This window comes from Gymnodraco acuticeps, unplaced genomic scaffold (assembly GCF_902827175.1).
Source record: "Gymnodraco acuticeps unplaced genomic scaffold, fGymAcu1.1, whole genome shotgun sequence".
NCBI lineage: Eukaryota > Metazoa > Chordata > Actinopteri > Perciformes > Bathydraconidae > Gymnodraco > Gymnodraco acuticeps.
The window spans coordinates 4,131,594-4,159,232 of NW_022990699.1; the positions used below are offsets into that span (position 1 = coordinate 4,131,594).

General features: G+C 43.8%; 1 protein-coding gene across 2 annotated transcripts; it reads right to left on the reverse strand.

Annotated features, from left to right (window-relative positions):
- Positions 1–33: 33 nt before the first annotated feature.
- frmpd1b (FERM and PDZ domain containing 1b) lies at positions 34–26,952 on the reverse strand. 2 transcript variants are annotated; one of them, XM_034230870.1, is made up of 17 exons: positions 26,724–26,952; positions 17,334–17,484; positions 15,261–15,371; positions 13,680–13,852; positions 12,029–12,131; positions 11,375–11,420; positions 10,981–11,085; positions 10,691–10,786; positions 9,588–9,713; positions 9,372–9,491; positions 8,565–8,698; positions 7,136–7,262; positions 6,837–6,929; positions 6,452–6,634; positions 6,029–6,176; positions 4,806–5,780; positions 34–4,598 (listed from the first exon to the last, which is right to left on the reverse strand). In XM_034230870.1, exons 3-17 carry the CDS (start codon positions 15,365–15,367, stop codon positions 2,041–2,043), a joined length of 5,094 nt encoding a protein of 1,697 aa, XP_034086761.1. In that variant the 5' UTR covers positions 15,368–15,371; positions 17,334–17,484; positions 26,724–26,952; the 3' UTR covers positions 34–2,040. The 2 variants fall into 2 exon arrangements, with proteins under 2 accessions (XP_034086761.1, XP_034086760.1); XM_034230869.1 differs by having other exon boundaries at positions 5,975–6,176.
- Positions 26,953–27,639: the final 687 nt, after the last annotated feature.

The window sequence follows — 27,639 nt, forward strand, 5'->3', positions numbered from 1 at the left end:
AACTGTTGTATAGACAAAACCCAGACATTCAACTTCATTAAAGTCAATGTGTAATTTATTCCCAAACAATACATTTCTTGGTACATAGACTTTATTGTACGTGGGTACGGAAAAGTGACTGCTCATGTAGAAACATAATGTCCTCTTTTAAAATGAAATGCGTTAGACAGTTTTACCATACAGAAACAAAACAAGTAGGTGACACAGGCACTCTTTACTGTTCGGGCCTGCTTGATGGACAACTACAGATGCTTTTGATATTAGTGCTGTGACGGACACTGGTGCTGGACCTCTGTGGCGAGTGGAAGCGCTGACATCTCACACAAAATACCTGCCTTCTTATTTTCAAGCATAGCCACGTTTACAAAAAGTCTCTCAGTCACCCATTTGGATATAAAATATACCGACTATCTCCTCACCAGCTGTCACACGCAGTCTTTTATTTGGCTAATCCCCTTATCATATTTGTATTAGCAACTGCTTAAGAACCCTCTTGTTGTCTTAGTTGGCTCCAATAAATTGGACAAATCATCGAATGAGTTGGCATCAAGTGACATGAACAAGCCTTTTAGTGAACACTGTACATCAGCAAACTGATCGAGCAATGTAATCCATTTACTGACAATTCACAGACATCAGTAAAGACAGGAGTCTTTATATTGACAAATGCTAATTCCATGCAACTTTGCACCATGTTGCAATCCATAATGCAGCAGGATTTCCTGAAACACGACAAAGCCAACATTGCAAACAAAGAATGCATCCATTATATTCAGACAAACATAATGCAGCTATTGTTGTTTTTAAGTTAGCACAAAGAAACAAGGATGCAGTATGTGGGGGGTGGGGGGGTTTATGTTTGCATAGCCATAAACTAAGGTAGAGACGGAATAGGACACAGAGATATACATGTATATCTACAGTTCTGACCCCAGCGTACAGCAGTCAGTCCATCTGTCAGCATGTTATTAGTGTGGTGGTGCAGCCAGGAAACCGTAGTGGGGAACAGTAGTGGCTCACTGTTTTAAGACTTTGGATCTTTGCTACATCTGGACATAGTTTATCAGTCACCCTTGTGCCTAGTAAAAACTTGTTTTCAACTACATAAATAAGGTCCCCTGTTTTGCTTCCTAGGCTCATCCACACATTCCCAGAAAATATATATGTCATGTCCTTTGGATGAAAACTAGATTAATGTTATATTACTGCATATGTTGGGGTAATGGGAGCATGTCCAAGATCCATTCACTCAGTCAGCCAGGGCCAGGGAAAGGGTAGAAAAAACACTTTACACAAGGGTATGTGTCTCATAAAAAGGTGCAATCTGTAACAGTCAAAAGTGCTCTCCCTGCTTTGTAATGGTATAGTTTTGTATCCCATTCATATGTAACTAGTTTTGAAAAACTAAATTGTTAAAAAGGTGCACATACAAAAACAAATCAGTTAATACCTGTATTTTGCAAGTGTGATAAGTATGTTTTGTTTGTCAGTAAAACGTACTGCTATACTAAACTTGAAAAATGACAATTTACAGATTACACCTTGTGGAGTGGAGAAACCTTTAAAGCAGCAAAAGATAACATAATACTGTCTCAAAGAGAAGGACAATTCAAAATTCCAGTGACATCCATAGTTTTTTTTTCCACCGGAGACCTGAACATCACAGACCATGGTGCAAATATTGTAAAAATAAATACATAAATACATACATGGGTAATCCATCCTTACATACATACACATATCGTATCATAAAATAAGAGAATTATAAGATAATTATAAAATTCATAATGTACAAATGCATAGTCCATATGCGTCCAAGAAGAGGCCAAGCAACAACGTTTTCTCTCTTTGTTTACAGTTTTGTTTGATGTGTGTTTTCCATGTGAGTTTGTGTATTGTAGGTTAGAGATTGTGTGCTGTGGTGTGCATGGCACTTACTGTACAAGAACATAGAGGTTACACACACCACATCGCTCTGTGCTGTTTCCTCTTGGCTCACCTATAGAGTTAGTGGGTTATTAGTGGGTAAAAGTTCACAGGTCAAAAATTGAGAGGTACGTGTCCAGGCGTGTCCGCTGTGTCTGGTGTGCGTGTCCGGAAGAGCTGTGTGAGTGCAAAAACGGACGAGATGAGAACAGTGCAGCGTTTGGCTAGTAGCCTCACCCCGTCACTCTCCCCCTGACCCTGTCCAGATCCATTGTGGCCCCCACTCTTACCCCCAACCCCAGACCCAGTTCCAGCTGTCTCAACAGCCCCAACAAACTCTCTATATAGACCCACTATCTCTTTCAGCTTGTCCATGGCCTCCTGGCTGTCATCATCCTCACCCCCGTGGCCCAGGCTGGCGTTATGGCAGAGCTCACAACCAGGGCAAGGGTTTGTTCGCAGGCAGGCTGCTGACAACTGAACCAGGGCGCTGAAACTGTTAGATAAGGAACGTAGGGCTTCATCAGGAGCCCAGCCAACACGTGTGGCCCGCTGACAGCCAGAGGCCAATCGCCGAGCCTCCGCCTGGAGTAGATTCCTCTCGGCCTCTGTCATGGCGGCTGTGCTTGACCCAGTACAATTTGGGTCCGGTATTGGGGTAGTTCTGCCTTCAGTACCATTGTGATTAAGGTCCGGCCCTACATTTAGGCCTGTTATATCCTGCTTTGAGTCTAGAACAGTTTGTTCGGGTTGTTCCAGTTCTCCCCTCTCTAAGACCAGAAGGAGTTGGTCTATATCTTGACGTAAGGAGGCAAAACCTCCCTTGAGCCCACCATAATTTTTGTTGGTAAGTGTATGAAGAGGTCCACTAAATGAGTATGTGGGGGAAACCGGTCGTGAAACTAGGGGACTGATTTCAGAGGAGGCAGTGGAAAAAGTAGAGAGCGGGCGTGGGTTGTCCCTCAGCAGCGACAGAATATTGGGCTTTGGTGAGGGTGGTGTTGGAGGAGAGACCGTTGGGGGTCGGGCAGGTTTAGGGCGTGTGCGGCGGGAGAACTCGTAAACGGTTAGCTCCTCGTCAAAGCTTATACTATCCTCAGTTTCTCCACTGAAACAGTTGGCGTAAACGGTTCGGCAGCCACAAGCCTCGCGGTGCTGCTGTGGGGGGGTGGTGTCAGCTTGTGAGGATGTTGGCGAGTCCCCTCCAATTTGCATGCTGGACACACCTCCTAACCCGACTGCTGAGTGGGACCGTGACTGAGGCTGCTCCGATGATACACTGCCACTGTGCAAACTATTCCCTTTGAGGGTCAGGTTAGGGTGGGAGCCGTTTGTCCCGTTGGCCTTTTTCATATGTGAGGTCACATCCTGGGCCTCTTTGATGGTGGCTATGACAACCTCAGCTCCGTCCTCCAAAATGTTCCTTCGTGCTTCTAGCTTTGAGCTCACTGCTTCTTTTTCCTTGACTGGGGTCCTGTTTAAGTCTGATAAACCGCTGGCTACAGACAAGCCAGAACCAAATCCAGATGTATCTCCATTGATGGAGCTGGTAGAGGGATAGTCAAGAGTTCCCAAAATCTCCTGGGAACGGGTCATGTACCAAGGTAGAGCCTGGATCTTCCCCCTCAGGGCAGAAGCTGGCAGTCTGCCTCCCAGGCTGGAGGAGCTGGTCCTCAGGTCTGATCCTGATCCAGATCTGCCAGGCTCTCTGCTTTCAAGGCCCCCAACACCTGTGGAGTTGGTGGAAGTGAGCGAGGTGGTAAGGGGGGGAGGTGTATCTGAGTTTTTCGGTGACAAGCTTTCATGACTCAGAGAGACCCTCTTGGATCCCGACTGGACGCTGCCATTGCGGCTGCTCCAAGGGTGGATCCCATTTTGCGGACTAACGCTGTCCTTAAAGATCCCTTTGGATGGATCAGTTGGGGAGACAGGAGAGCTAGCCGGTAGTGATAAGGGGTGAAGATTGGTGGGAGTAGTGGGTTTGGGGGGCACTGGAGGGGGAATGGATGGCTTTGTACCTGAATTAGAGCGAGGGATCAGGGGAAGGTTTGGTGGCTTTTTCATGGGTACAGCAGTCCCATTGATCTTCCCTTCAACTTTAGTTTCTTTTTCATCAGACATGAATGCTTTGTCATTGGAAACAACATCCTTATTCTTTTTTGGGCCGTTTTCTTGCCTCTTAGTGTTTTCCTCAGTTTGCAGTGCTGTAATGGGTAGTGGTTGCCTGCTGCAACGCACTGCTGTAATCAGGGCTGATGTGAGAGGCAGTCCACCTGCACCGGATGTAACAGACTTGAACTCCATGGTGTCTGGCTCCATTTCCAAAAGTTCAGATGACAAACGTCCAGAGGAATCCCCATTGCAGTGGGCATATGAACTCCCATGCTGGGGGGATTTGGGAGGAATGGTCTGAGGTTTGGGAGGCAGCTGGGGCTTAGGTGCCAATAGTGGTTTGACCTTAGCTTCAGGTTTTTGAGATGGCTTTGGGGCACTGGGCTGTTGGTTAGCAAGTGCATCTGCAGGGCCTTTAGGTGTCTCCACTTCTCGTTTGATTTTAGAGGATTTTCCTTTATTTCCAATGGGGGAGGGTGGCTCTTTCCCCGGGACAGCTAGAGGACCATTCCAGCCTCCACTCAACCGATTAGCATTTCGCCGGTCAGCCAGCTCAGCGTCTGTGAGAGAGAAACAAATCAAAAAGACAAGATGGTAAGAGAAGGGCATCAGTGAATTTATACCTCCTTTAATTACATTAATGTCTCATGTTGCCTTCACATAAAATACCCTAACATACCCTTTTAGACAAAGTATCTTCACAAAACGTTGCAAAGACAGACTGTTTCATTCATCTGCAAAGTCATACAAACATGCTGTGAACTCACCTGATATATCAGGAACTGGAGGAGTAAATCTCTCCTGTGCATCAAAAAACTCATCTTCAGACTCTGAGACAGCCTCTTTGCCCAAAAGAGCTGGTTTGGGATTGGGTGAAGGCGTCAGGAATAGACCCTCTTCGTCTTTGGAGAGGCGGTGCTCAGCCTCTCTTTCTTTGTCCGAAGGAATCGAACTCGTCCTTATTGGGACTTTGGGAGGGGTCTTTTTCTTTCTTTTAATGGGTGATCTGTCAAAGGGTATGCTGTCAATCATTCTTAAATCTCTTGAACTAGGAATCTTAGAAATGCGTCTTAATCCTCCCAATCCTAGCTCTTCCTCCTCCTCATCATCGTCATCATCATTATCATCACTAGTCGCCTCAGGTGGGCTGGGGAGGAAATCTGCCTTGGAGAGCTCAGCGAAGCAAAGGCAGGAGTTGTCATTGCCACGGTAATTGAGGTTGGTGGGTCGCAAGGGCCCTTGATGGCGTTTTGGCTCCAGGAGGTAGGGATGGTGGACGTCCAAGCTGGGTAGATCTTCGCTTGTGCGTGTTCCCCGTTGTGCATCCAGACGAGCCGGGGCTTTGGCTGAGGCGCTGCTCTCCTCCAGCGCAGCACTGATGGAGCCACTGGACAAGCTGGAGAAGCTGCTGGTGACCCGGGGGTCCGTGTGGTACCAGTTGGTCTCCATGTTCATTTCTTCATCCATAATACTAAATGTACGCAGACCGCTCCCTGTTGCTCCTTCTTCCTCTTCACCCTCATTTTCCATACTTTCTGTAGTCACTATTATCTTCACTTCCTGTTTGCCTTTGTGGTCCTCTCTCTCTTTTCTTTCTTCCTCTCTCCTCTTCTCTTCCTCCTCTCGCCTCCTCTCTTCCCAGTCCTGACTTGCTGGGTCTGGCCGTTTGTAATTCTGAGAATCCATTGGGTCATCCTCATCTGTCGAGTCATCTGAGTCACTGCAGCACCGAGACACATAACCTAATAAAACCAGAAAAAGACATGTTAGTAAGAGAATAATACGTTTTAAAATATTATGATATTATATTATGTGGCAGGCTTTTTTAACGGTACCCGTACTGGCTGGTGACATCAGTATGTGATGTGAGAATTATCTATGAAATGGCCAAGCCCAAAACCAGATTTTTTTTAAAAGTGAAACAGTTTGTGCTCACTTGTTAGGGACTCATAGCACACGCCCTGTATTTCGGCGAACCTCCCACACACACCTTCTTCAGCAGGAATTCGGTGCACCCTCACTTTTGGGCGCCCCAGACGGAAGACATTGACACTGGGATCCACAAGGAGTTTGCAGTAGCCTCCTAGCAGACACCCTAAGTCTTTGGCTGCCAGAGAGTCCATCAATAAGGCAAATGGCTGCAAGGGGGAGGGCATTGCAGAAGATAAGGTCAAGTGATTAAGAGGGTAAGGAACAAAAGGAAATGGAAGGGGGGAAAAGAGGGAGAGAGAGAGTCACCTTTGAGTCCAATGAATTCGCTTTATAAAGCTAGCACTTAGGCTGTATTCTGTTGGTGTATTGAAGGAGAAATGCTTGACCTATATTGTGTGTGGTGAGTCCTTTTTGTGTATCTGTGTCAGTGTGTGAATTCCTACATGTTTATGAATAATAGAGTCTGCAGTGTCTTCCTCACCTTCATGTCGTGCAGTGAGATGCGCAGTAGGCTGACTTTGTCCGACTCCGACAGCAGCTCCACTCGGCTGATGCTGCTGAACTCCACCAGCGTAGAGATCATGTTGAGCTTGTGGTTTATTACCTGACTCATCCCATACTTGGCTCCCACCAGCAGGCTGACCAACACCTCTCTGTCCTGAAGCTGAGGGTGGATGACAGTGAGTATGTTACATAATGAGACACGACGGAGAAATAAAAAGGAAGCGGTAGAATATGGAGGAAAAATGAAGAGATGCAAATATATGAAAGATAACATAGTATCATATTTGCCATATAGATCCAAGACTGAATCAAGGTGTAAATATATCCCTTTACAAACAGACCACCATCTGATATTCTCTTACCATCATCGTAGCTGTGTAGGACCGTCCCCCATATGAAATGAGCTCTCCCAGCTGAGTGAGGTAGGCCAACCGAGCCTGACTCGCAGAAATGACCTAAAACACAGCAGTGAGCAAAGAAGAAGAAAGAGGAATGACAGTGAGGCAGAGAGCAAGGAAACGAAAACCATGGAGGGCTGTTATGGAAGACTCGCTGACCAAAACTATTTCCTTCACAGGGAATATGCTCCACTTATTTCCGCATAAACATTACCCAGGCCTTAGATCTAATATTCGTGTTCACCCTCCTAGCCAGTATCTACCTTCTGACGCGGCTCGAGCAGGGCCTGGATCTTTTTGAGGTGATAGCTGATGGCTTTCCTCAGGTCCTTCTCCCTCATGTTGCTCAGCAGTGTGGGAGAGATGAAGCTTTCCATGCCAAACTCTCTCCTGTCACCAGCACACACACACAGGAATATAAAACACACCTATAATGAAGAACTCTGTAGCCTGAGGGTACAGGGTACATCTGCTCCCTGATCTCACGGCGAATTGTAAGTGGCTACTGCCTGAGATCGCATGCTGTAGTTTTATTAAATGTGCCAACTGCTAGGACTGTCTTAGGGAAGATAGCTTTTAGATGCGCAGCTCCTCTGTCTTGGAATAGTCTGCAATTGAAATGGAAACTGAGCAATCTGGTGCCACTAAATGTTTTTAAAGCTCGGTTGGATGCTAGTCAATCGGAAGCTGTTGGTACCTGCTCATGTGGATATTTATTGTAATCCCTGTAATGATGCTGTAAGATGTCCTTTTTGTTGTTCTGTTTATGTTTTGATGTTTCATGTGGAACCTACTTGAGCAGGTCTCCCTTGAAAAAGAGATCAATGATCTCAATGGGATACACCTGGGTAAATAAAGGTTTGAAATGAAATGAAAGCCTCCTGGAATTTGACATGAAATTGAATTACAGTACCTATATGCACTTGCTTTATTTGACCCAAAACCACTTAATATTGGTGCAACATGTGAAGTGGAGGGAGGCTTGGACTCTAAAGCAAATGTAGAACTGTAGGATATGTAAGAAACACGCAGTATGACATAACTAAAGGCCTCATAATATAGCTGTCTTATGTGTTTTGATACATTTTAGCATCACAGAGAGTATCTTTGGTTTCTATTTCCCCAGCCCAACAACCTTATAATACGACACAGATTTTAAAATTATTTTGTTCTCAGCAATTTCCCAAGGCCAAGGTTCATTGTATGTTTCCCCGGGTCCATATGTAGAAAACCCTCACCTATAGCTTGACTTTGCACCTAAGCCTTAATAAAAAAACGTTATCTTTGTAAAGCTAGCCCCAATGTTGTGTCAGCAATGTAACATTCAGTAACGTATATACACACACACACACACACACACTATATTGTTGAGAATATACAGTCTGAGGTCTTATCTCAGAGGTAATCAGTTAGCAGACCTTACAGCATGTAATATCTGTAGTTATTGTTTTCTTTTTCTTTCGGGTCAGTGCGTCAGTGGGAAATGGATGTGTGTTGCCTTGTGTTTGTGAAGTTATAGCTTTTAAAATGTGAACAAAAAGGAAAATTGGAACACCCAAAGAGAAACGTTTGGTCCCCACAAGAATCCAGTCACATTAATAGATTTGGCTTTCAGAGTGGTCCTGTCACAAATTAGGATTCCCTCCAGTGTGACCCTTAAAAGACAAGCAAAAACAAATGCACATGACTCACGTAATGCTCTTGATGGAGGCCCTGGTCTGTCCACAGCTGTCCAGCCTCTCGTGCATGTGCAGGGCAGCAAGCCGGAGTGCAGTGTTGCATTTCATCTCGACTGCAAAACGCTCCCGCAGCACGTCACCGACACTCTAGAAACCCACACAGTCCCAGCATAATGTACACATGCACATTACTGATAACATACCAGTGTGGAACTTAATATAACACCTTATTTTTATATTTACTCTTTTGACATAACAGCACAGAGATTACAAAATACACAGCTTGTGAGAATCATCAAGTAAACCAACACTGGGACATCCAAAGTGCCACTCATACAGCACCAACAAACACAGCAGAAGACAAAGACTCCTCATAGAACAATACATCAACTTGACATAAGTGGCACTCCCAAGGCTTTATTGTGCAACACGAAAATGCAAAGACAAACTGTGGCTTTAAAGATTTTAATCCAGGGTTTAAATTAAATCCTGAAGCTGTGCTTTATCACAGTTTATATACACATATTAGATTACCACAGGTTTGAACTAATATGATCAAGACAAAAGGAGCATGTTAACTCCAAACATCTTCATAACTTTGATTCCCGCTCTATTTTTGTGGAGTTTTTGGAGCAGATTTTGGGCAAATTGCCAGATTTATTTAATGCAAATTAAAGGATTACAATTTGCATATCGGAGTTTTTTTAACTAAACATTTTAACCTGGTTTCCTTATGGATTTTAAAGAGAAAGGGGTCCTCTGAAGGAATGACACAAAGTCTGTAAGATTGACAAAAGGAGACAGATGGAAATGAGCCTACCTGTAAAAAGAGGTACTCAAAAGTAGAGGGGTCATCCTGCAGCAGCTCCATGGGGTCCTTGGGGATAAAACTCACCCTGAACAGACATCTGTAGTCATGGGAGTCTTTTTTCTGCACCACCTGGGGAGGAAAAAAAAAAATAGAGGTAAATTAAACGTATTATGAACCACCATCTTAAACTACTGTGTGTGTTTGCGTGGATTTGTGTACCCCCACCTTCTGGATGAGCTCGTCTTCGTGCAGCAGCAGTAGTTTGGTGATGCTGTACTGTTGCTCTAGTATCAGGGCAAAATACTCGATGGCCCGGAGGGACAGTTTATCCTTCAGAGTCAGCACAATGTCCTGGAACGGTGGAAAAACAACAGTTCAGACCCCCTTAGACAAACATATCACAGCCTGCTGATGGCAGATGGTCAAATCTGATCCCCCCCTCTCAATTCCCCCGGGCTAGGAATACAAATTGTTATAGAAAACAGGCTTTAATAATAATAATAATAATAATAATGTGCTTGTGAAAACGAAATCAGACACTGGGGTTTAGTTACTGACTAACTGATCTCTTATCAAATGATGATGATTGTATACTGTTCCCCCAAGCTACTGTTCTGCCCTCCTAACAAACACATGCGCTCTGGCTCACGATACACACTCTTCCCCTCTCTTTATATGTTTCATAACGTCCTCCAGAAGCAATATCATTTTGTTTTGTATTTTAACTCCTACATGTAAAACCTACCCACACTTCAACACCTTCGGGGCAATAACTGTAAAACGTGTGGTGTGCTTAATTACGATACACACCCACTAGTTTCTAGTCTTTCCCAACTAGAATCACTGTTTGGTCTCATAATCATTACTGTATGTAAAACTGAGGGGGCCAATGATTAAAACACTAAGGTAGGCAGCACAGAACACGATGAATCTATCTATACTCTTTCATTTCAATTTTAGGTCTTACTTTTGTTACAGTAAGTAAATAGGTATATTCAGCTTGGTATAGGTTTAGTCCTACTAATGAACACATCAAATGTGGCTTTTTATTGGCTTTCAGCAGGCGCACTGGTATTGACAAACACGTCAGCCGCCCAAGAATGATGCTGCTTCGTCAGGAGACTGCCAATAGCGAGATGCATCATCTAATTACCCTTGCCATTTCATATCCATGTAAGGTGAGCCAGTTCGTAGCAGTTTTGGCCTTTAAATGAGTTAAATGTAGATCTGTTTTAGTTTAGACCCTTTTGCGAAACATCCCAATATTGAGTTATGGTTGTGGGTCGAATTGGGTTCATTTCAATATCTACAGTCTGTTTAATACACACCTTAACAGTAGTGCTGTTGTCAAACTTGAAGGCCTTGGTCTGCCCGTTCTCTAAATAGACTTTTAGGACATTGGGCAGGAAGAGAAGAGAGTTCCCCTGATGGAGAGAAGTGAGAGAAATCATTGTGGTTAGACAGGAATCAATATCAAACGTAAAATACAAAAATGAAGTATGGCATATTAGAAAACAAGTCTGTGTAATGGCTGATTAAAACTATATATATCCAGATATGAGTCATTCATTGTTGTCTCAGACAATCCTTGATGCCGTGTCATGTAAGGTTTTTTCACCTGAGTGTGCCCGTTGACCACCACCTCTTCTGCAAAGCGCACTTTGACTGGATTACTCCTCAGACGAGCTCTCTTCTCTGCCGACATGATGGATGACTTGGGATTCTGCAACACGAAACCACGCAACAACGCCATTATATGGGACCACAGACCAAGTAACACACGCTTATATATTTAAAATAAGACGCAAGCGGTCCTCACACACTTATTAACATTAGCACATTACAATCTTAATATAGAGTGCAGGCAGAACATGGGTTTAAAGTCACATGTTTGGGAACACGGAGAGCTTATGTTTTAATGAAGGATAGTGTGATGACCCATTTTGAATGTTTTTGAATGTTTTTGTGTGTTTGTGTTGACGTAAGGTCATCAATGTCTTCTTTGTACTCACTGTCATGTGCCGCAGGATGGTCACATTGATACAGTCCTTCAAGTCCCTGGGGGGGAAACACACACACACACACACACACACACACACACACACACACAAAGACCCACGGAAGTAGGCACATGCAAAAGAAAGAGAGATCATTATCTTTTCTGTCCAGCTGTCAAGTAAGCACTTCTTCTCTGACCTTTGCACTTATCTTGTTAAGCCTTTCGCCATCACACACACACACACACACACACACACACACACACACACACACACACACACACACACACACACACACACACACACACACACACACACACACACACACACACACACACACACATGAATCATCCATGCGCACTGTCAGTTAGCACTCCAGCAAACAGCCATGACAGTGCACGTAGTCACTAGACTTACTGGACATACTAGCAGAGCGATACAGGCCCAAATATCTGAACTATATAGAATTTTACAAAGTATTTAAACTATATATGGATGGAGATAGATAGATAGATAGATAGATAGATAGATAGATAGATAGATAGATAGATAGATAGATAGATAGATAGATAGATAGATAGATAGATAGATAGATAGATAGATAGATAGATAGATAGATAGATAGATAGATAGATAGATAGATAGATAGATAGATAGATAGATTCCCACCTTAAGGTGTTTTCCACCTGCTCTCCACTCAAATCTTCCAGCACCATTTCATTAATCTGCAGCACCTGGTCCCCTGGGTACAGTATCCCATCTGCAGGACTCCCTACACACACACACACACACACACACACACACACACACACACACACACACACACACACACACACACACACACACACACACACACACACACACACACACACACACACAAACACAAACACACAATGAAAATAGTCAGCAATTGCATAAAACAAAACCCAGCTGGACAAGCTTGCACTTTCAGTTCAGATAAAAAGCGTCACACACACGCACAATGACACATATGGTTATTCATCATGGCTGACTCAACAGTGTTCAGGATGTGAGGGGTTACTGTTATTCTGGGTCTCATCCAGCGCGGCTCTGCTCTGCTTTCTCTAGTTATTTATACTCATTTGTCTTCAGGCAGGAGAGCAGGGCCGAGGAACAAGCAGATTCAGCTTTCCTCTAACACACATATAGGCATACATACACATACAGTGTGTGTATTCGTAAACACATACGCCCATGCACACATGTTTTCACACACACACCCCGCCTCGCAAAGCCCCGTCTGTCCCTGATTTTTGACCCACTGTCGGCGTTCAGCACTGCTTTGCAAGCTTACACAAGCACACAGGCACACAGACAAACACGCACACAGGGCACACATTCTCCCTTTTGCTAGACAAGCCCCCCCCACCCCCACCCTGTCGAGCTTTCACGTCAGCTGTGCCAATATCCTGATCTGTGTGGTTTTTCAACTCGCCTTCCCTTTCTCCTTTTTCCTTTTTCTATCCTTCTTCCTCATCCACCACTTTCCTCTCACGTTCACCTCCTCACCAGCACAACCCTGCTGACTCCTCCCACCTCCTAATGCGTCACCCATCCCTCCCCCCTGAACTCTGTGCACTTTTTCACTCATTATTTTTGCTCTATTTTGCCCTATTTGCACTTTAGTTATTGTCTATTGGTTTTCCTGCTGTCTATTACATCTTGTCATCTGTTATCACTTCACTCTCTTTTTGGCAGCAGAAAGAAATGACAGAGCTGGTGGCAGAGTTGGACCCTTTATCAGCTTTTTTACAAGATAGACATAAACGTAATGCATCAGTCTCTCTCTCGCTCTCTCACTCTCTCCTGAATCAACGTTGTCTCAATGAAAAGTGATTGAATTTGGAAAAGATGGACAGGTGGCTCTGTTGTTTCTGTCTAGCACCGTGCCCTGCAGTTTGAATTGCATGGGCAGAGTCAATGTGTGTGTGGGAGAGAGAGAGATGAGAGAAGAGAGATAGAGAGATGAGAGGAGATGATGAGACCGAGGACGAGAGGAGAGGTGAGAAGAGAGAGACGAGGATGAGAGAGCGAGGAGAGAGAGAGTGAGGAGAGAGAGAGATAGATAGAGAGAAATGGAAAGAAGAGAGAGAGAGAGAGAGGGTAAATCTTGCTATAAGCACTGCTGCATAAAGCAGGTGGCCCATTTGAAGAGGAAGCAGGAAAATAAATTGCTGTTGTCCAGCCAGACAAACATGTTAGACAAACACACACACACACACACACACACACACACACACACACACACACACACACACACACACACACACACAGCATCATCACCACACATCCCATGTACCTGGGGCGACTTCCCTGACCAGCAGGGGTGCGTTTGTGGTGAGGTTGAAGCCATGGCCGGTGCTGCTGTCCAGGACGGGGTCCCTGGTGATCTGCAGCGTCAGTTTGGCCACGTAGTTCTGATTGGACAGACTGTTGGAGCGCTGTGACCTCCCATCGCCGAGCAACCGCTCCCTGAGGGGGTCAAACAGGGTGACAGGTTATCTATCTGGACCATAGACTGTATATATACAGTAGGTCTTGACACTACAACTCACTGCTGTGGCCCTGTGCACTGTCCACTTTCATTACTTTGTACAAAAGATTTTACTAAACTCAAAATTCATTTCACATATCAAGAACATCTGTGTTTTTACAGAGACTTTATAGCTTTATAGCTTCAAATTATTAAGGTCAATCTTCAAAGTGACATATTTCAGTAGTTTATTTTGTTCGTGAAAAGGAGTGTACACCCACTATAACGGCTTATTTGGCATAGAAAGCATACTAACATGCTCACAACGGCAATGCTAATATGCTTGTAAACCAGGCACAATGTGTACCATGTTTACCATCATAGATTAGCATGTTAGCATGCTTACATTTGCCAAATAGCACTACACACTAACAACAGCTGAGGCTGATGGGAATATCATTACTGTACAGCTGTATTTAAATTGACCTTATAATGATACTGCATCAAACTTTAAAATATCAAATGCAAATGATCATCCAGGGACCTTTAATCTCTAGCCATGTGATTGGGAACCAGAGAAAAGAGGTCATATTTATGTAAACTGCTATACATCATCCGTTGAAATGCACCCTGGGACACACATAATCTGTATGTCATGTTTAAATCATCCTCTCCCTAAAGCCTGCTGTCCAGTCCTGTGTGTGACATTGTGAGACTTTTCCCCAGAACGACAAACAGGGAGTTTACTGGACTTCCTCTGCACTGCCTTCTCTGCTGAGAAACAGAAACCACTTGGCCGACAACAAGGGAATAAAGGACTCTTGAAAGCATATTTGTGGTCAAGTGGGCTGTGTTTATGTTTGACAGAGGGACAGTCTCACATAGCTTGGATGAACCCAGCTATGTGTTATGCATCTGACTGTGGGTGTGTGGAGGGGATCTGGTGTGTGTGGTTACAACAGGTTAGGAATAATATTTGTACTCAGATTTAGACATGTTCTTCTCCTCTACGGAGAGATTTTTATAGTAATACATGTTCTTGTATCTGAACATTTTGGTAGCTTATATCTGAAATGATATATAGCAACCTCCCACACTTCTTCTCCACTACACAATCTGGCAGCAGGCCCAGAAGTGGATGATGCTGTTTACTCCCCTCTCTGTCACAAACTTGATTGTCTATTTTTCACTATACAAGTTATTTAGTTGTTGTTGCCGCAGTGGTTGTTTGGGGCCCGGCATTTTTTGCTCCTATTGGCTGTGTGGTGCCAACAGTTTCTACTGCATAATTAGTTGTGTTCCCTTCAAAATCCTCTCTATTTTCCCACTCGGATGCAAAAATGTGAATCTTTGTATTCCCATTGATTCCTCTAGAAATATTTTTCTGAACTTTGAGCGTTGTTTTACCTGCTGAGCGACTCTCGGGTACGCCGTATTATTGTTCCCACCACCTGCTGCACCCGACTGGCCCTACGAGCTGGAGACCTGCTCCTACATCGCTCTTTTTCCTCCATTTATCTAAGGAGACAAAGAGAGAAAAGCACATGAGGCCCAGACATAATCCAAAAAAGCAGAACAGAGACAGAGAGGAAATGAAAGTATTTAGAGGGAGAAAACAGCTGTATAGCTCTCCCTTGTTGGGCTTGTTCGCCATCAGAATTAGGCTTCGGCTTAATTTGCATTTCCTCTGCTCTGTTTTAATATTCAGCGCATGAAGCCCGCTTGAATGAGATGAATAATCCGATATGTGAACAGAGCAGGAAAGGCTGAATGAGAAAAAAAGAGAGAGGTGGAGTGTAGTCAGCATGCACAACAACACATGTCACACACATTTGCATACATGAATCTCAACAACAACCGCACCATCACACATTGCAACCGGATTCCCAAAGTGCTGTTCATTTAAATGTACAAGTTCACTACGAATCTGCAGCTGTGCACTTTCTGCTTCTCCTGCCCTTTATGTTTGGGACATAATGAAGAATTGAGGGCTCAGTCAAACCCCAGGGAGGCAAAGCTGGTCCGCATTGAATCCTTACCAAATCTCAAGAATTACGACTCCCATCGACTGGGTTTTGTTTCTGTCAGCCAATCAATACGCTGGCATTGAGCTTGGAGAGCCTCTGATAATACAACCACAGGGTTTATGATCTATGGCTGAAGATATCCTCTATAAGGGGTGCTGCCTTAATTATGTTCATGTTTCTATTTGTTTTGGGGCATTACGATAATTAGATATTGTTTTGTATTGAGATGTACTTTAATTCTTCATCTGCTGTGAATCGGACTATGAGGCAGAAAAAAGGACGGAGTATTTGGCAGGGACGGAAAAGAGTGGCGACCAAAACCTGATCAATACAGCTAATGATGACGAATGTGCTCCTGAAATGTAATGATCCGTAGCTTGGCCTCCACATCTAGCTGCGGAGAGCTTATAGTTTAATCAGCTCTCTGAATTATGGACCAAACAAATACTTGAATATCTCAAACGTTTTCTGACCACGTACCACACCTATATAAGGCATTTTAAAACAGTGTGTAAGACACTGCATTGCAATCAATAGAGGACTTCTGTGAGTAAAAACGTAATTATGAGATCAAATGCAAATTGGATTTGTCTTTTAATATCTTCAAGCATCCACAACAGAGTTCAGCTAGTCTCTGGTGGAGCTGATTGCAGGCCAGTGTTGACGACTCCCTCAGCAGTAGTAAAGCAGTGTAGCTCTGCCCTTTAAGAGGATTAGAGGCCTTCGTTCTGCGCGGGGCCCACACTGGTCAGGGTGTCACTTTAGCACCTCCCGCTGATCCGGATTGACACAGATTGAAGTGGATGAGGAGGGATGAGCGAGGCTAGGTAGCGGACATCTGCACAGTGTTATTATTGACTCAGCCGCAGCGTTCGATCTTTGAGAAAAGCATCACATAGATTGTGAAAGATGTTCGGACTGCTAATAGAGACGTCCTCACTTTGTGTGGTGCAGCACGTTTGCAGGTGTATGGATGTGCTGCAGTCAGTGCTGAGTCAGGTGACCATTTTTGCTGTCATTCTCCTTCTTTCCCTCTTCTGTCGTTTATTTTTCATCCCCTCTCTCTCCCTCTCCCCCTCACTGTCCTTGCAGAGTCAGGTAGTCGTCTCCGATGACAGTCTCTCCGAGCAGCAGCCATATTTTATATACATGCTCATCGATAGAACTTGATCCAGGGGTTTACTATCCTCCCACTTTACAACAACAGCCCATCTTCACAACTCCACCAAAGCAGTACACGTTTCCACCTTTAAAATGCATTTTTAAACATAAAATATTCTACCTAAAAATAACATGTTTGTCTCATTAGATTACATGTGGTAAGCTTCTGAAAAGAGAAGACTTTACATATATTCTGTCTTTGAGATACCAGCATTTCTTGCCGCCCCCATCTTGTGCACACATTTAAAGAAAGCAACACATTTTAGCAAAAGACTGTGAGAGAGTGACTCACCGTGATGTGGCTTGTCTCTTCAGGACTCCAGAACACAAATACCCTCTCGCCCTCTGAGACATCAGCTCTGCAGCCCCTCCAGGATTGGCTGAAAAGAGGTGGAGGGGGGTCCTTGTGATCATCAGGACCAATCCCGATCTGGTGCAGCCACCTGTGCAGAGCAGAGCAACGCTATGGGAGGCCTGTCAAATGTCATAAATAAGATGCATACCCACACCACCAGTTTATAATTAGAGCGTGAAGCGAGCTGTTATCAAGTCTGATTACGTCAGACCTGCCTTGGATTTTTGTACCTATTCATAAGGAACGCAGCTATATTCCAGTTGTGGATGTTTTCAGAGTGAACATGCAAGTGTGTCAAGCAAAGCAGATGTGAGTCCAAACCAGCTTTGTGGTTTTGGTTTTCCAAGAGGCCCCTCCTCTGGTCCCCAAGGCTCTTTCTCTCTTTCTCTCTCCCTCCCTCCCTGTCTCTTTTTTCACTACTCCTCCACAGACTCAAAAGCACATGGCCATGTACAGATGAGGCCCTCCATCTCTGTCTGGTTGTCTAAATTAAAATTGCATACAGCCCAGTTCAGCTAACAGTTCTTACACGCTCTAAAAGCAAAGACGACAGCCTGTGAATCCGGATGTGGGGGAGAGAGAAAACGCTGCCAGGCACACGGAAATCTTGGCCATAGATAAAATAGGACAAGCCTTTTATATGAACATCAGGGCAAATATTGCTGAAACCTGAGCCGGCCTATGGTTTGGGGAGAAAAAACAGACTTGGGGAACTCTTTGTTGTGAAAAGCCTGCCTGTTTTTGAGTCACTGAATAAACATTCTGGTTCTCATCGAAGGAAACCACCTCATTTTGCATTTGAATGTTTATCTGTGAAATAAACTCTCACTCCCTTTCATCTACAAGAAGGAGCAGAAATCAAGGAATTGATAGTCCCATCTGTGCAGCTCTTCCATCAGGCCCTGTGTCCTGCACACAGAGCTCGTTCACAAGGCCCATGTGTCCCAGTGAAAAGCCAGCAGAAGACCTAGACCCGCACAGACTGCAGGGCACATGAATAATGCATTGGGCTAATGCAGCTAGCCTCCAAACGCCTCCTTCTGCCACTTTGCCAACACAGGCAGCAAGAAGAGAGTAGCCAAAAGAGGAGAGACACGCAGGAGAGACGTATGGGGGTTGCAGAGGTGAGGAGGAGGGGAGATGGGAGGGGGAATCGAAGGGGCTGAGAAAAGGGGAAGGGATTGGGAGAAGATAATTGGTTGAGGCAAAGAAAAGGGAGAAAGGACAGGATATTGCAGCGGGGAGAAAAGGGGGAGAATTTTAAAGAGGGTGAAGAGGGCAGCGTAAAAAAAAACAGGAGAGTAAAGCAGCGGGAGAAGAAAAGAGAGAAGAAAAGTACAGTGAGGCGTAAGAAGAGTGCCTTCCACAAGAAGCAGGGGAAGAGAAAATGCTATCAATGCAGCGTTTTTCCACCAACAGAGTAAACAAAGCCGGGTAGCAGACATTGATGTATGGTTTAATGCAAAAATAAATAAATCCAGTAGCGTTTTGACATGCTGTATGGTGTCTTAAATGAAGAGCTTGTTCCCTCTTTCTAATGATGTGACATTAAAGCCTTCTTGTCTGCGAGCTGATGATGAGTCTGCTCCTAATCTGGCTCTGAATCAATAGTAATCGTGAATCCCGCCGTACAATGTCCTTAAGACCCCGAGCCGCCCACAAACACAGCGCACCAGCCGGCCACTCTCTCCTCTTTTTACCTCTCATTCCTCCACCAATCCTAACCGTATTATGTTGAATATTTGTAAGTGCTGTTAGATTCTAATCGCTACTAGTCTATATTTCTCTGTTTTGACGTCTGTGTCTATAGTTTCTCTGAGAAATCCCTCCCCTTTCTACCCAAACAATGTCTCTCTGTCTCGGACAACACAGACAGTTGTTCTATCTCACTGCTTGGTATGAGTACACATGCAGTTAATAAAGGCACTCCACTCTCTCCTCAGGGTTGAGAGGGGGCACTGCGCTGGCAGCTTCTGTGCAGCCAGCTGGACGAAAACATGCCCAATTAGCACTGCTGGGCCAGACCGGGCCACATCAGGTCAGAACAACCTGGGCAAGAACTGGTGGGGGTCTGCCATTAGGACCATAGACTGTATATTATTAGCAGAGGTGGGAAAAGTGCTCAGATCTTGTATTTAAGCGAGTCCTGCGATCAAAATGTTATTCAAGTAAAGGTACAAAAGTACTGGCATCAAAATATACTGAAAGTACTCATTATGCAGATCCATTTCATAATAATATATGTTTTGATTATAATGATTAATGCGCTAGGGTGCAGCTAGTTTAAATGACTTTGTATACTGCATGGTAGCTTGTGAATTTACTCCAGGTGTACTGTAACTAGAGTCTTATTTAAGTGTTTATTGTATTTCATATCATTAATCCAAATCTGCAAAGTAACTAAAGATATTAAATAAATGTAGTGGAGTAAAAGTACGCAATTTAGCTCTGAATTGTAGTGGAGTAGAAGTAGAAAGTCGCATAATTGTAACACTCAAGTAAGATACAAGTATCTCAAAATTGTTCTTGAGTAAATCTATTATTTACTTTCCACGCTGATTAATAAGGCATGAAGTATCCACTCTTCTTCATGGATATCTGACTGACAGGATGAATTTCACAGTCACAAACTTTAATTATTGTCAATCAAATCTCCGTATTGATAAATGAAGAGTGGACTCTGGGGCGCTCTGTTAATGCAATTACAAACAGTCGAGCACACACCACATGCACGCACAGACGCACAGACACACATAAACACAAATCACAGGGCTTAATATGATAAGCAAGTATGAGCGTTATACAATCAGTAACCGGATTCCAGCAGAAGCCTTGCTCACTGCCTGAACTTGTATTGACATCTCTCAACACACACACACACACACACACACACACACACACACACACACACACACACACCACACACACACACACACACACACACACACACACACACACACACACACACACACACACACACACCCTCCAGCCAAATAAGACACACCGGATACAGCTGCACCAGATGGGGTGCAGGGTAGCTGCAGCAGGGGTTGGTTCAGCAACTCGACAATTCATTTTGGCACACAGAGGCTCGGACACAGAGCCCAGCAAACATTCAGTCCAACAGCAGCACACTTTGCAAAAAAATATTTGATTTGTGTGTGTGTGTGTGTGTGTGTGTGTGTGTGTGTGTGTGTGTGTGTGTGTGTGTGTGTGTGTGTGTGTGTGTGTGTGTGTGTGTGTGTGTGTGTGTGTGTGTGTGTGTGTGTGTGTGTGTGTGTGTGTGTGAGAATATCTTGATGCCTTGAGATGAGTCCTTACGATGTATGTGAGGCAGCTGCATTGATTCGAATTTCATAAAATGCAATGTTGTAAATGTGAGGAAGTAGAGCAGGCGTATTCAAAATATAAATGTCCCTCTTGCAAAAAGCTGCAGACAAATGAAATACAGAGGATGATAGACTTTTAATTTAGGCGTTGACCCTCATCAGAAGTAACATTTCGGTATAGACTAATGAAAACCAAAGTCTTTATGATTTCCATCTAAACCACCAGAGGCTTTTTTATTCTGCGTTATGCAATTCCTGATATTATACATTGAATTGGACATTAAACAACATTACATTTGCTTATATAAGACTATATAACCCGGCTCTTCAGGCGCTCAGCTGCTGTGGCAACTTGGGGTGGGGAATTGTTGATTAAATAACACCTTAGGATAGTTTCTGTTGAGAGGATGTTCTGGGCTCCTTAATCACAGAAATGTAATAGCTAAATGACAGTTGTTTTACTGGGAGTCATGACAAATGTTCACCTTCATGTATATTGTCATGAATGTTTTTCAACTTAAAGGTGGGGTATGTCATTTTGGAGAAACCAGCTCGAGAGTGCTAGAATTTGAAAATACACCACCGGAAAAAATCTACCCCTTCCTTCAGACTTCCTTACAGAGCCCCTCCTCCAACACACATGACCAATGAGGGCACGAGATAAGTTTGAAGGATCCTTGAAGGAGAGTAGCTTGTGGGTGCGTCATCCTTCATTCTGGGAACAACTCATATTAACCGTACAGAGGGTGTGTTACATCACTGGGGATTACACAACCTTTCCTCACCATTTAATACAGACAACCATTAATAATGATGGTGATACCCTGACTTTTCCTGTCCTGCCACAATAAGGTCAAAACGTTTACTTATCCAGTCAAATATCTCAACATGTAGGCCTCCTTAATGGATGAGCTAAACTTTTTGGTACAGACATTAATGATGTCCAGGTTGTAAATCCCAATGACTTTAGGTGTCGTCTGACATTACTGAGGACATTCGAGGACATTCACTTCATCCTCACTTCATGTTTACTGCTTATAAGCAACTGTTAGCACATTTAAACGCTGAACTTGGATAATGCCATGTAAACATTTCCTGCTAAATGGATGTTAGTGTTATCATTGCAAATCCCTGTTGACTCTTTGTTAGAGAAAATACTGTTGTCTCCTCTTTAGGTTTGTTTTAATGCACTGATATCATGTGTGATTCTGAACTGACTAACTGACTAAAGACTGGATTCGTGGACTTGCTCAAAAACGTGGACATACTGTATCTCTCTGATTGCACTGTACAATCTCTTGTAGATTTTCTTGTAGATTTTCTTACAACCTTGCAGCTGCCTCTGTATGATAGGAGGAGGCAGGGCATTTCAGGTTGTTGATCTTTATGAGGAGACAGACACATACTTGTTGTCTCCTACATATCTCATTTCTATGAGGCATGAAGGAAGTCCAGAAGACGTCACAGATGACCCATCGCAGATGACCCAACGCTTTTCCAACACCCGCGGCTGATATTAGCGCCACCTCGATTTACGCCTTTGTTGTTATCTCCTGTATTTTGGACTATATAAGCCTGATGTTTTTTCCAGCTCCGTTGAGCAACATACCCCATGTGTGTGAGTTAAACCATATCCTTTGTATGTGATTTAACTCTGCTCCTTCTTGCAAGAATAAATTAGTACCTGATTATTGATTCTCAACCTGGTGTCGAGTGATATTTTCCTAACACTCTTATTTATTATATACCTGTTTGCATTCATTGATATTGTCCTGTTTTCTTGAGAAGATGTTTGTAATTGTATAAAGGGACGTTGCAAACAAGATCGGCTTAGTATGTGTATGTGTCATTGTTCCATGCCATACTGTATACTTGTCCATGTGAACAAGAAACAATAATATAAATTCATCTTGCACTAGTTCGACATAGAAGAAACAATAAGAAAAAAAAAACATTATTCCAATTAACTGTCAAACAGCAGCTTGTTTAAGTCTGTTGATTGTTTTTTTTGCTGCTTATTTCTCTGTAACAGGTCCTCCAGACACAATCCCATCTCCCGCCCTCATTCAGCTTGTCGGCTCATTCCATTAGCGTTATGAAGACTGGGCTCACTGTGCGTCGCTCATTTCATTTCCTTTTCATCAGCAACCTGGCGAGGTTTGAGTTCCCCAGTGAACGATTACATAATGTGTCTTTTGAAGATGAATAGTGCTCTGCATTGTGTTACAGATCTTTATCGGTGGTTCTGATGGTTCCAGAGAGAGACAGGCAGCGAGAGGAAGGTCTTTGGATGTTAGAGGATGATATATGTTGTGAGTCTGGAAAACTGTCTGCTTCACTTCTTCTGTTGCTGCCCGAGCCAATTTCCTTCAACTCACTGAATCTTTGAAAAGAAGCGCACAATATACGTCTTATCTTTAAGTCAAAGTAATATGAGAGAGCCAGCAGCTACAGAAGGCCTCTGATCTCTGGAAAAGTACTTACATACAGTGGGGCAAAAAAGTATTTAGTCAGCCACCAATTGTGCAAGTTCTCCCACTTAAAAAGATGAGAGGCCTGTAATTTTCATCCTAGGTATACCTCAACTATGAGAGACAAAATAAGAAAAAGAAATCCAGAAAATCACATTGTCTGATTTTTAAAGAATTTATTTGCAAATTAAGGTGGAAAATAAGTATTTGGTCAATAACAAAAATTGATCTCAATACTTTGTTATATACCCTTTGTTGGCAATGACAGAGGTCAAACGTTTTCTGTAAGTCTTCACAAGGTTTTCACACACTGTTGCTGGTATTTTTGGCCCATTCCTCCATGCAGATCTCCTCTAGAGCAGTGATGTTTTGGGGCTGTCGCTGGGCAACACAGACTTTCAACTCCCTCCAAAGATTTTCTATGGGGTTGAGATCTGGAGACTGGCTAGGCCACTCCAGGACCTTGAAATGCTTCTTACGAAGCCACTCCTTCGTTGCCCGGGCGGTGTGTTTGGGATCATTGTCATGATGAAAGACCCAGCCACGTTTCATCTTCAATGCCCTTGCTGATGGAAGGAAGTTGTCACTCAAAATCTCACGATACATGGCCCCATTCATTCTTTCCTTTACACGGAACAGTCGTCCTGGTCCCTTTGCAGAAAAACAGCCCCAAAGCATGATGTTTCCACCCCCATGTTTCACAGTAGGTATGGTGTTCTTTGGATGCAACTCAGCATTCTTTCTCCTCCAAACACGTCTAGTTGAGTTCTTACCAAAAAGTTCTATTTTGGTTTCATCTGACCATATGACATTCTCCCAATCCTCTTCTGGATCATCTAAATGCTCTCTAGCAAACTTCAGACGGGCCTGGACATGTACTGGCTTAAGCAGGGGGACATGTCTGGCACTGCAGGATTTGAGTCCCTGACAGCGTAGTGTGTTACTGATGGTAGCCTTTGTTACTTTGGTCCCAGCTCTCTGCAGGTCATTGACTCGGTCCCCCCGTGTGGTTCTGGGATTTTTGCTCACCGTTCTTGTGATCATTTTGACCCTACGGGGTGAGATCTTGCGTGGAGCCCCAGATCCAGGGAGATTATCAGTGGTCTTGTATGTCTTCCATTTTCTAATAATTGCTCCCACAGTTGATTTCTTCACACCAAGCTGCTTACCTATTGCAGATTCAGTCTTCCCAGCCTGGTGCAGGTCTACAATGTTGTTTCTGGTGTCCTTTGACAGCTCTTTGGTCTTGGCCATAGTGGAGTTTGGAGTGTGACTGTTTGAGGTTGTGGACAGGTGTCTTTTATACTGATAACGAGTTCAAACAAGTGCCATTAATACAGTTAACAAGTGGAGGACAGAGGAGGCTCTTAAAGAAGAAGTTACAGGTCTGTGAAAGCCAGAAATCTTGTTTGTTTGTAGGTGACCAAATACTTATTTTACAGGGGAATTTACCAATTAATTCATTAAAAATCCTACAATGTGATTTCCTGGATTCTTTCCCCCCATTCTGTCTCTCATAGTTGAAGTGTACCTAGGATGAAAATTACAGGCCTCTCTCGTCTTTCTAAGTGGGAGAACTTGCACAATTGGTGGCTGACTAAATACTTTTTTGCCCCACTGTATACAGGAGGCTAGGACTTTAATTTTTTATATCACAGTTAAGAATAGAGGAGGGTAACCTTGTTATACAGAGCTGATGATTTACTTAGGCTTTATAGGCTTTTCATACTGTTTCACTAGCCTATATGTTCATAAATATAGTTGGCCTACATTGACTGCCAGTCAAGTGTGCCATCACCATGGAGCTGCTGTCACATCAATGAGGTCATGTCTCCATGTATCCTCTCGTACTCAGACTCATACAGTTTGAAGGAAAAATACACGTTTACAGTATATTAATCTTTGCTGTATAATCAATCAATCCACTAACATACACCAATGTAACCCCTGACCACGAAAAAAGTGAATTCATGTACAGAGAAACACCAATATTGATTTGCCAACGTATTCCGGTAGCAAGTGGCTGCGACAAAATGAATCACATTCCTGAACAGGTTCAATTATTGATTAATCTAATGATCAATTGGTCCAGGCATGGTGATGGAGCTTCCAACACCAGCCCAGCCACACAGTGTGCCCTGGAGACATGGAGATAAGACCAAAGAGGAGGAGAGGAGGAGAGGGGGCGAGGACGGCTGGCTGCAGAAAGTGGGACAGAGGAGCAGTCAGCGGGGCAGATCGAGGCTAATGCAGCCAGGCATCCAGGCTTTCCTGATGTGCGAGTTCTGCCCGTTGTGTTTCTCCTCGAGCAGACTGACCTCTGAGCAGCAACTCCCATCACATGTTGGCTAGCATACATCCCTGAGTCATAGCCCAGTGCCTCCAGCCGTCTAAACACTCTGCACACAAGAGTGGGAGCAAAACACTGAGCACCCACAGCTACTTCACATGGGCTGCTTATCAGGGACAAAATGGCATTCATTCATTAATTGTGTGTGCGTGCGTGCGTGTGTGCGCGCGCGTGTATGTGTGTGTTTTCAGCTGTGGCCCAGGAGCAGCTGCCTGCATATGATGCTGCTGTTAGGGAAAATACTCCATAAGGGTAGTCTCTATACGCACAGTGGAGGCAGCACTGTAACACGTGTTTAAAAGGAAACGCTAACAGCGGTCATATTAAATCATGTCATGCATTAAATTAAGGCCCCAGAACAGCAAAACGCATTGTTCCGGTCTAGTTGTGTTGCGCTTATCATGCCTGGCACGGCACGGAAGAGCTCGCACAGTGAAGAGGCTGCTTCTGGCCAAAGGATATGAGCAAAGAGAAGAAGGAGAGGCGACTGTCCCAGGGTCGCTGCACATCGCCTACGCCCATTCATAGTGTGCGTGCTTCAGCCTACACTACCCAGCCTGACATCCCGCTGATCCGCCAGGGTTTAGTCCGTTCATTTTCACTCTAGGCAGTGACGGTGATTTCACTGCGTAGGTACACGGCAGCATGGACTCACTATCCCTGCGTAACACATGTGTTTATGAATATGTAGAAATGCCATTCAGTGTGGTGCGAAAATGGCCACAATTTGACTGCATGGTAGCCTACCGATTTATATTCCCAATAACCTTAATGTAGGTTGTGGGGAGGGACTCACTACGTATTGACCGTGTCAGCTGCTCATAAATGCCTTGTAAATGCCCTTAAAAATAATCAATATAGACCACTGCCCCAACCCAACATAACTGTGATCAGTGGCTGCAGCCATGCCGGTCAAACCAGGAGTCTAAACAAAGAAAAAAAAGGTCAGTCTTTTGTTACCTTTATAATCTTAATCGGATTTAAAATCTCTCCTCCGCCTCCCTCAAACAGGGACACGGGTGTAGCCTGCAGGCGTTATGAAAACGACCATCATTTAAATTATTAATTTCGACGTGATAAAATCAGTCCAAATGGCAGGAATGGATGCAAGGTGCAGGCGAATAGCCGGGCGCCCCTTCATCACACAATAACACCGGGAAACACCGAGAACACTCACCTAGTGGTCCGAGGAGGAGACGGGGGGACCGGGACTCTGGGAGGGTTGTCCCCCAAAACGAGCACCGATACGGAGAATTTGGGGGAAACGAAGTCTGAATGTCAAAAAATATCCTCGGCGTCCTCCCGGGCCGGATGCTGATGGTGGTGTGTGGGGGTTTGGCTATGTGCTGGATGCTGTCATCATACTGGGACTGCTCTCTAATCCTCGGCCCTGAGCTCAGAAAAACCCCCTCCTCCCACCGTCTCTCTCTCCTCCTCTGCTGTCTGCCCCGAGGACCCCCGCCCCCCTCCGCAAGGTCAGATATATCCAGTAAAATAATTCGAGAAATATAAAAAATACAATATGTTATTATGGTGATTATAATATTTTTACCATTATTATTAGGCCTATTATTATTATTGTTATAATTATTATTATTATGCAATTTTGCTGCTGCAACAAAATAATTTCCCAATATTGGATTAATATCTATCTATCTATCTATCTATTTGTAATCTGGTGATCTAATACAAATATTTTTTTATTGGAAAAAATGCTTGGTTTATTTATTTGTATGATCCAGTTTTCCAATAGCCTACCCATTTCTTATATTTTGTAAATCCGATAATAAGTGTCTGTATTCTTCTTAATAAACAATGTTTTGACTGTAATTCTACTTTTTATATATCTGTATTTACAGTAGACTATAACCACATACTTTTGGGGGGGGGGAATAAATAACACTTACACTCACAATTTAATTATAATTGTAACAGCTGTTGGGTAGTCTGTAGCACTAAACAATATCAGCTCATATGATAAGGTCCTTAACTTTTATTTTATTTTAAGGTCCTTAACGTGGCCCCTGCATTTCTAATTGTGTCAAGATCATGGTCAAGATCCACACAATATCTCAATATTTTCCTAGAGTCCC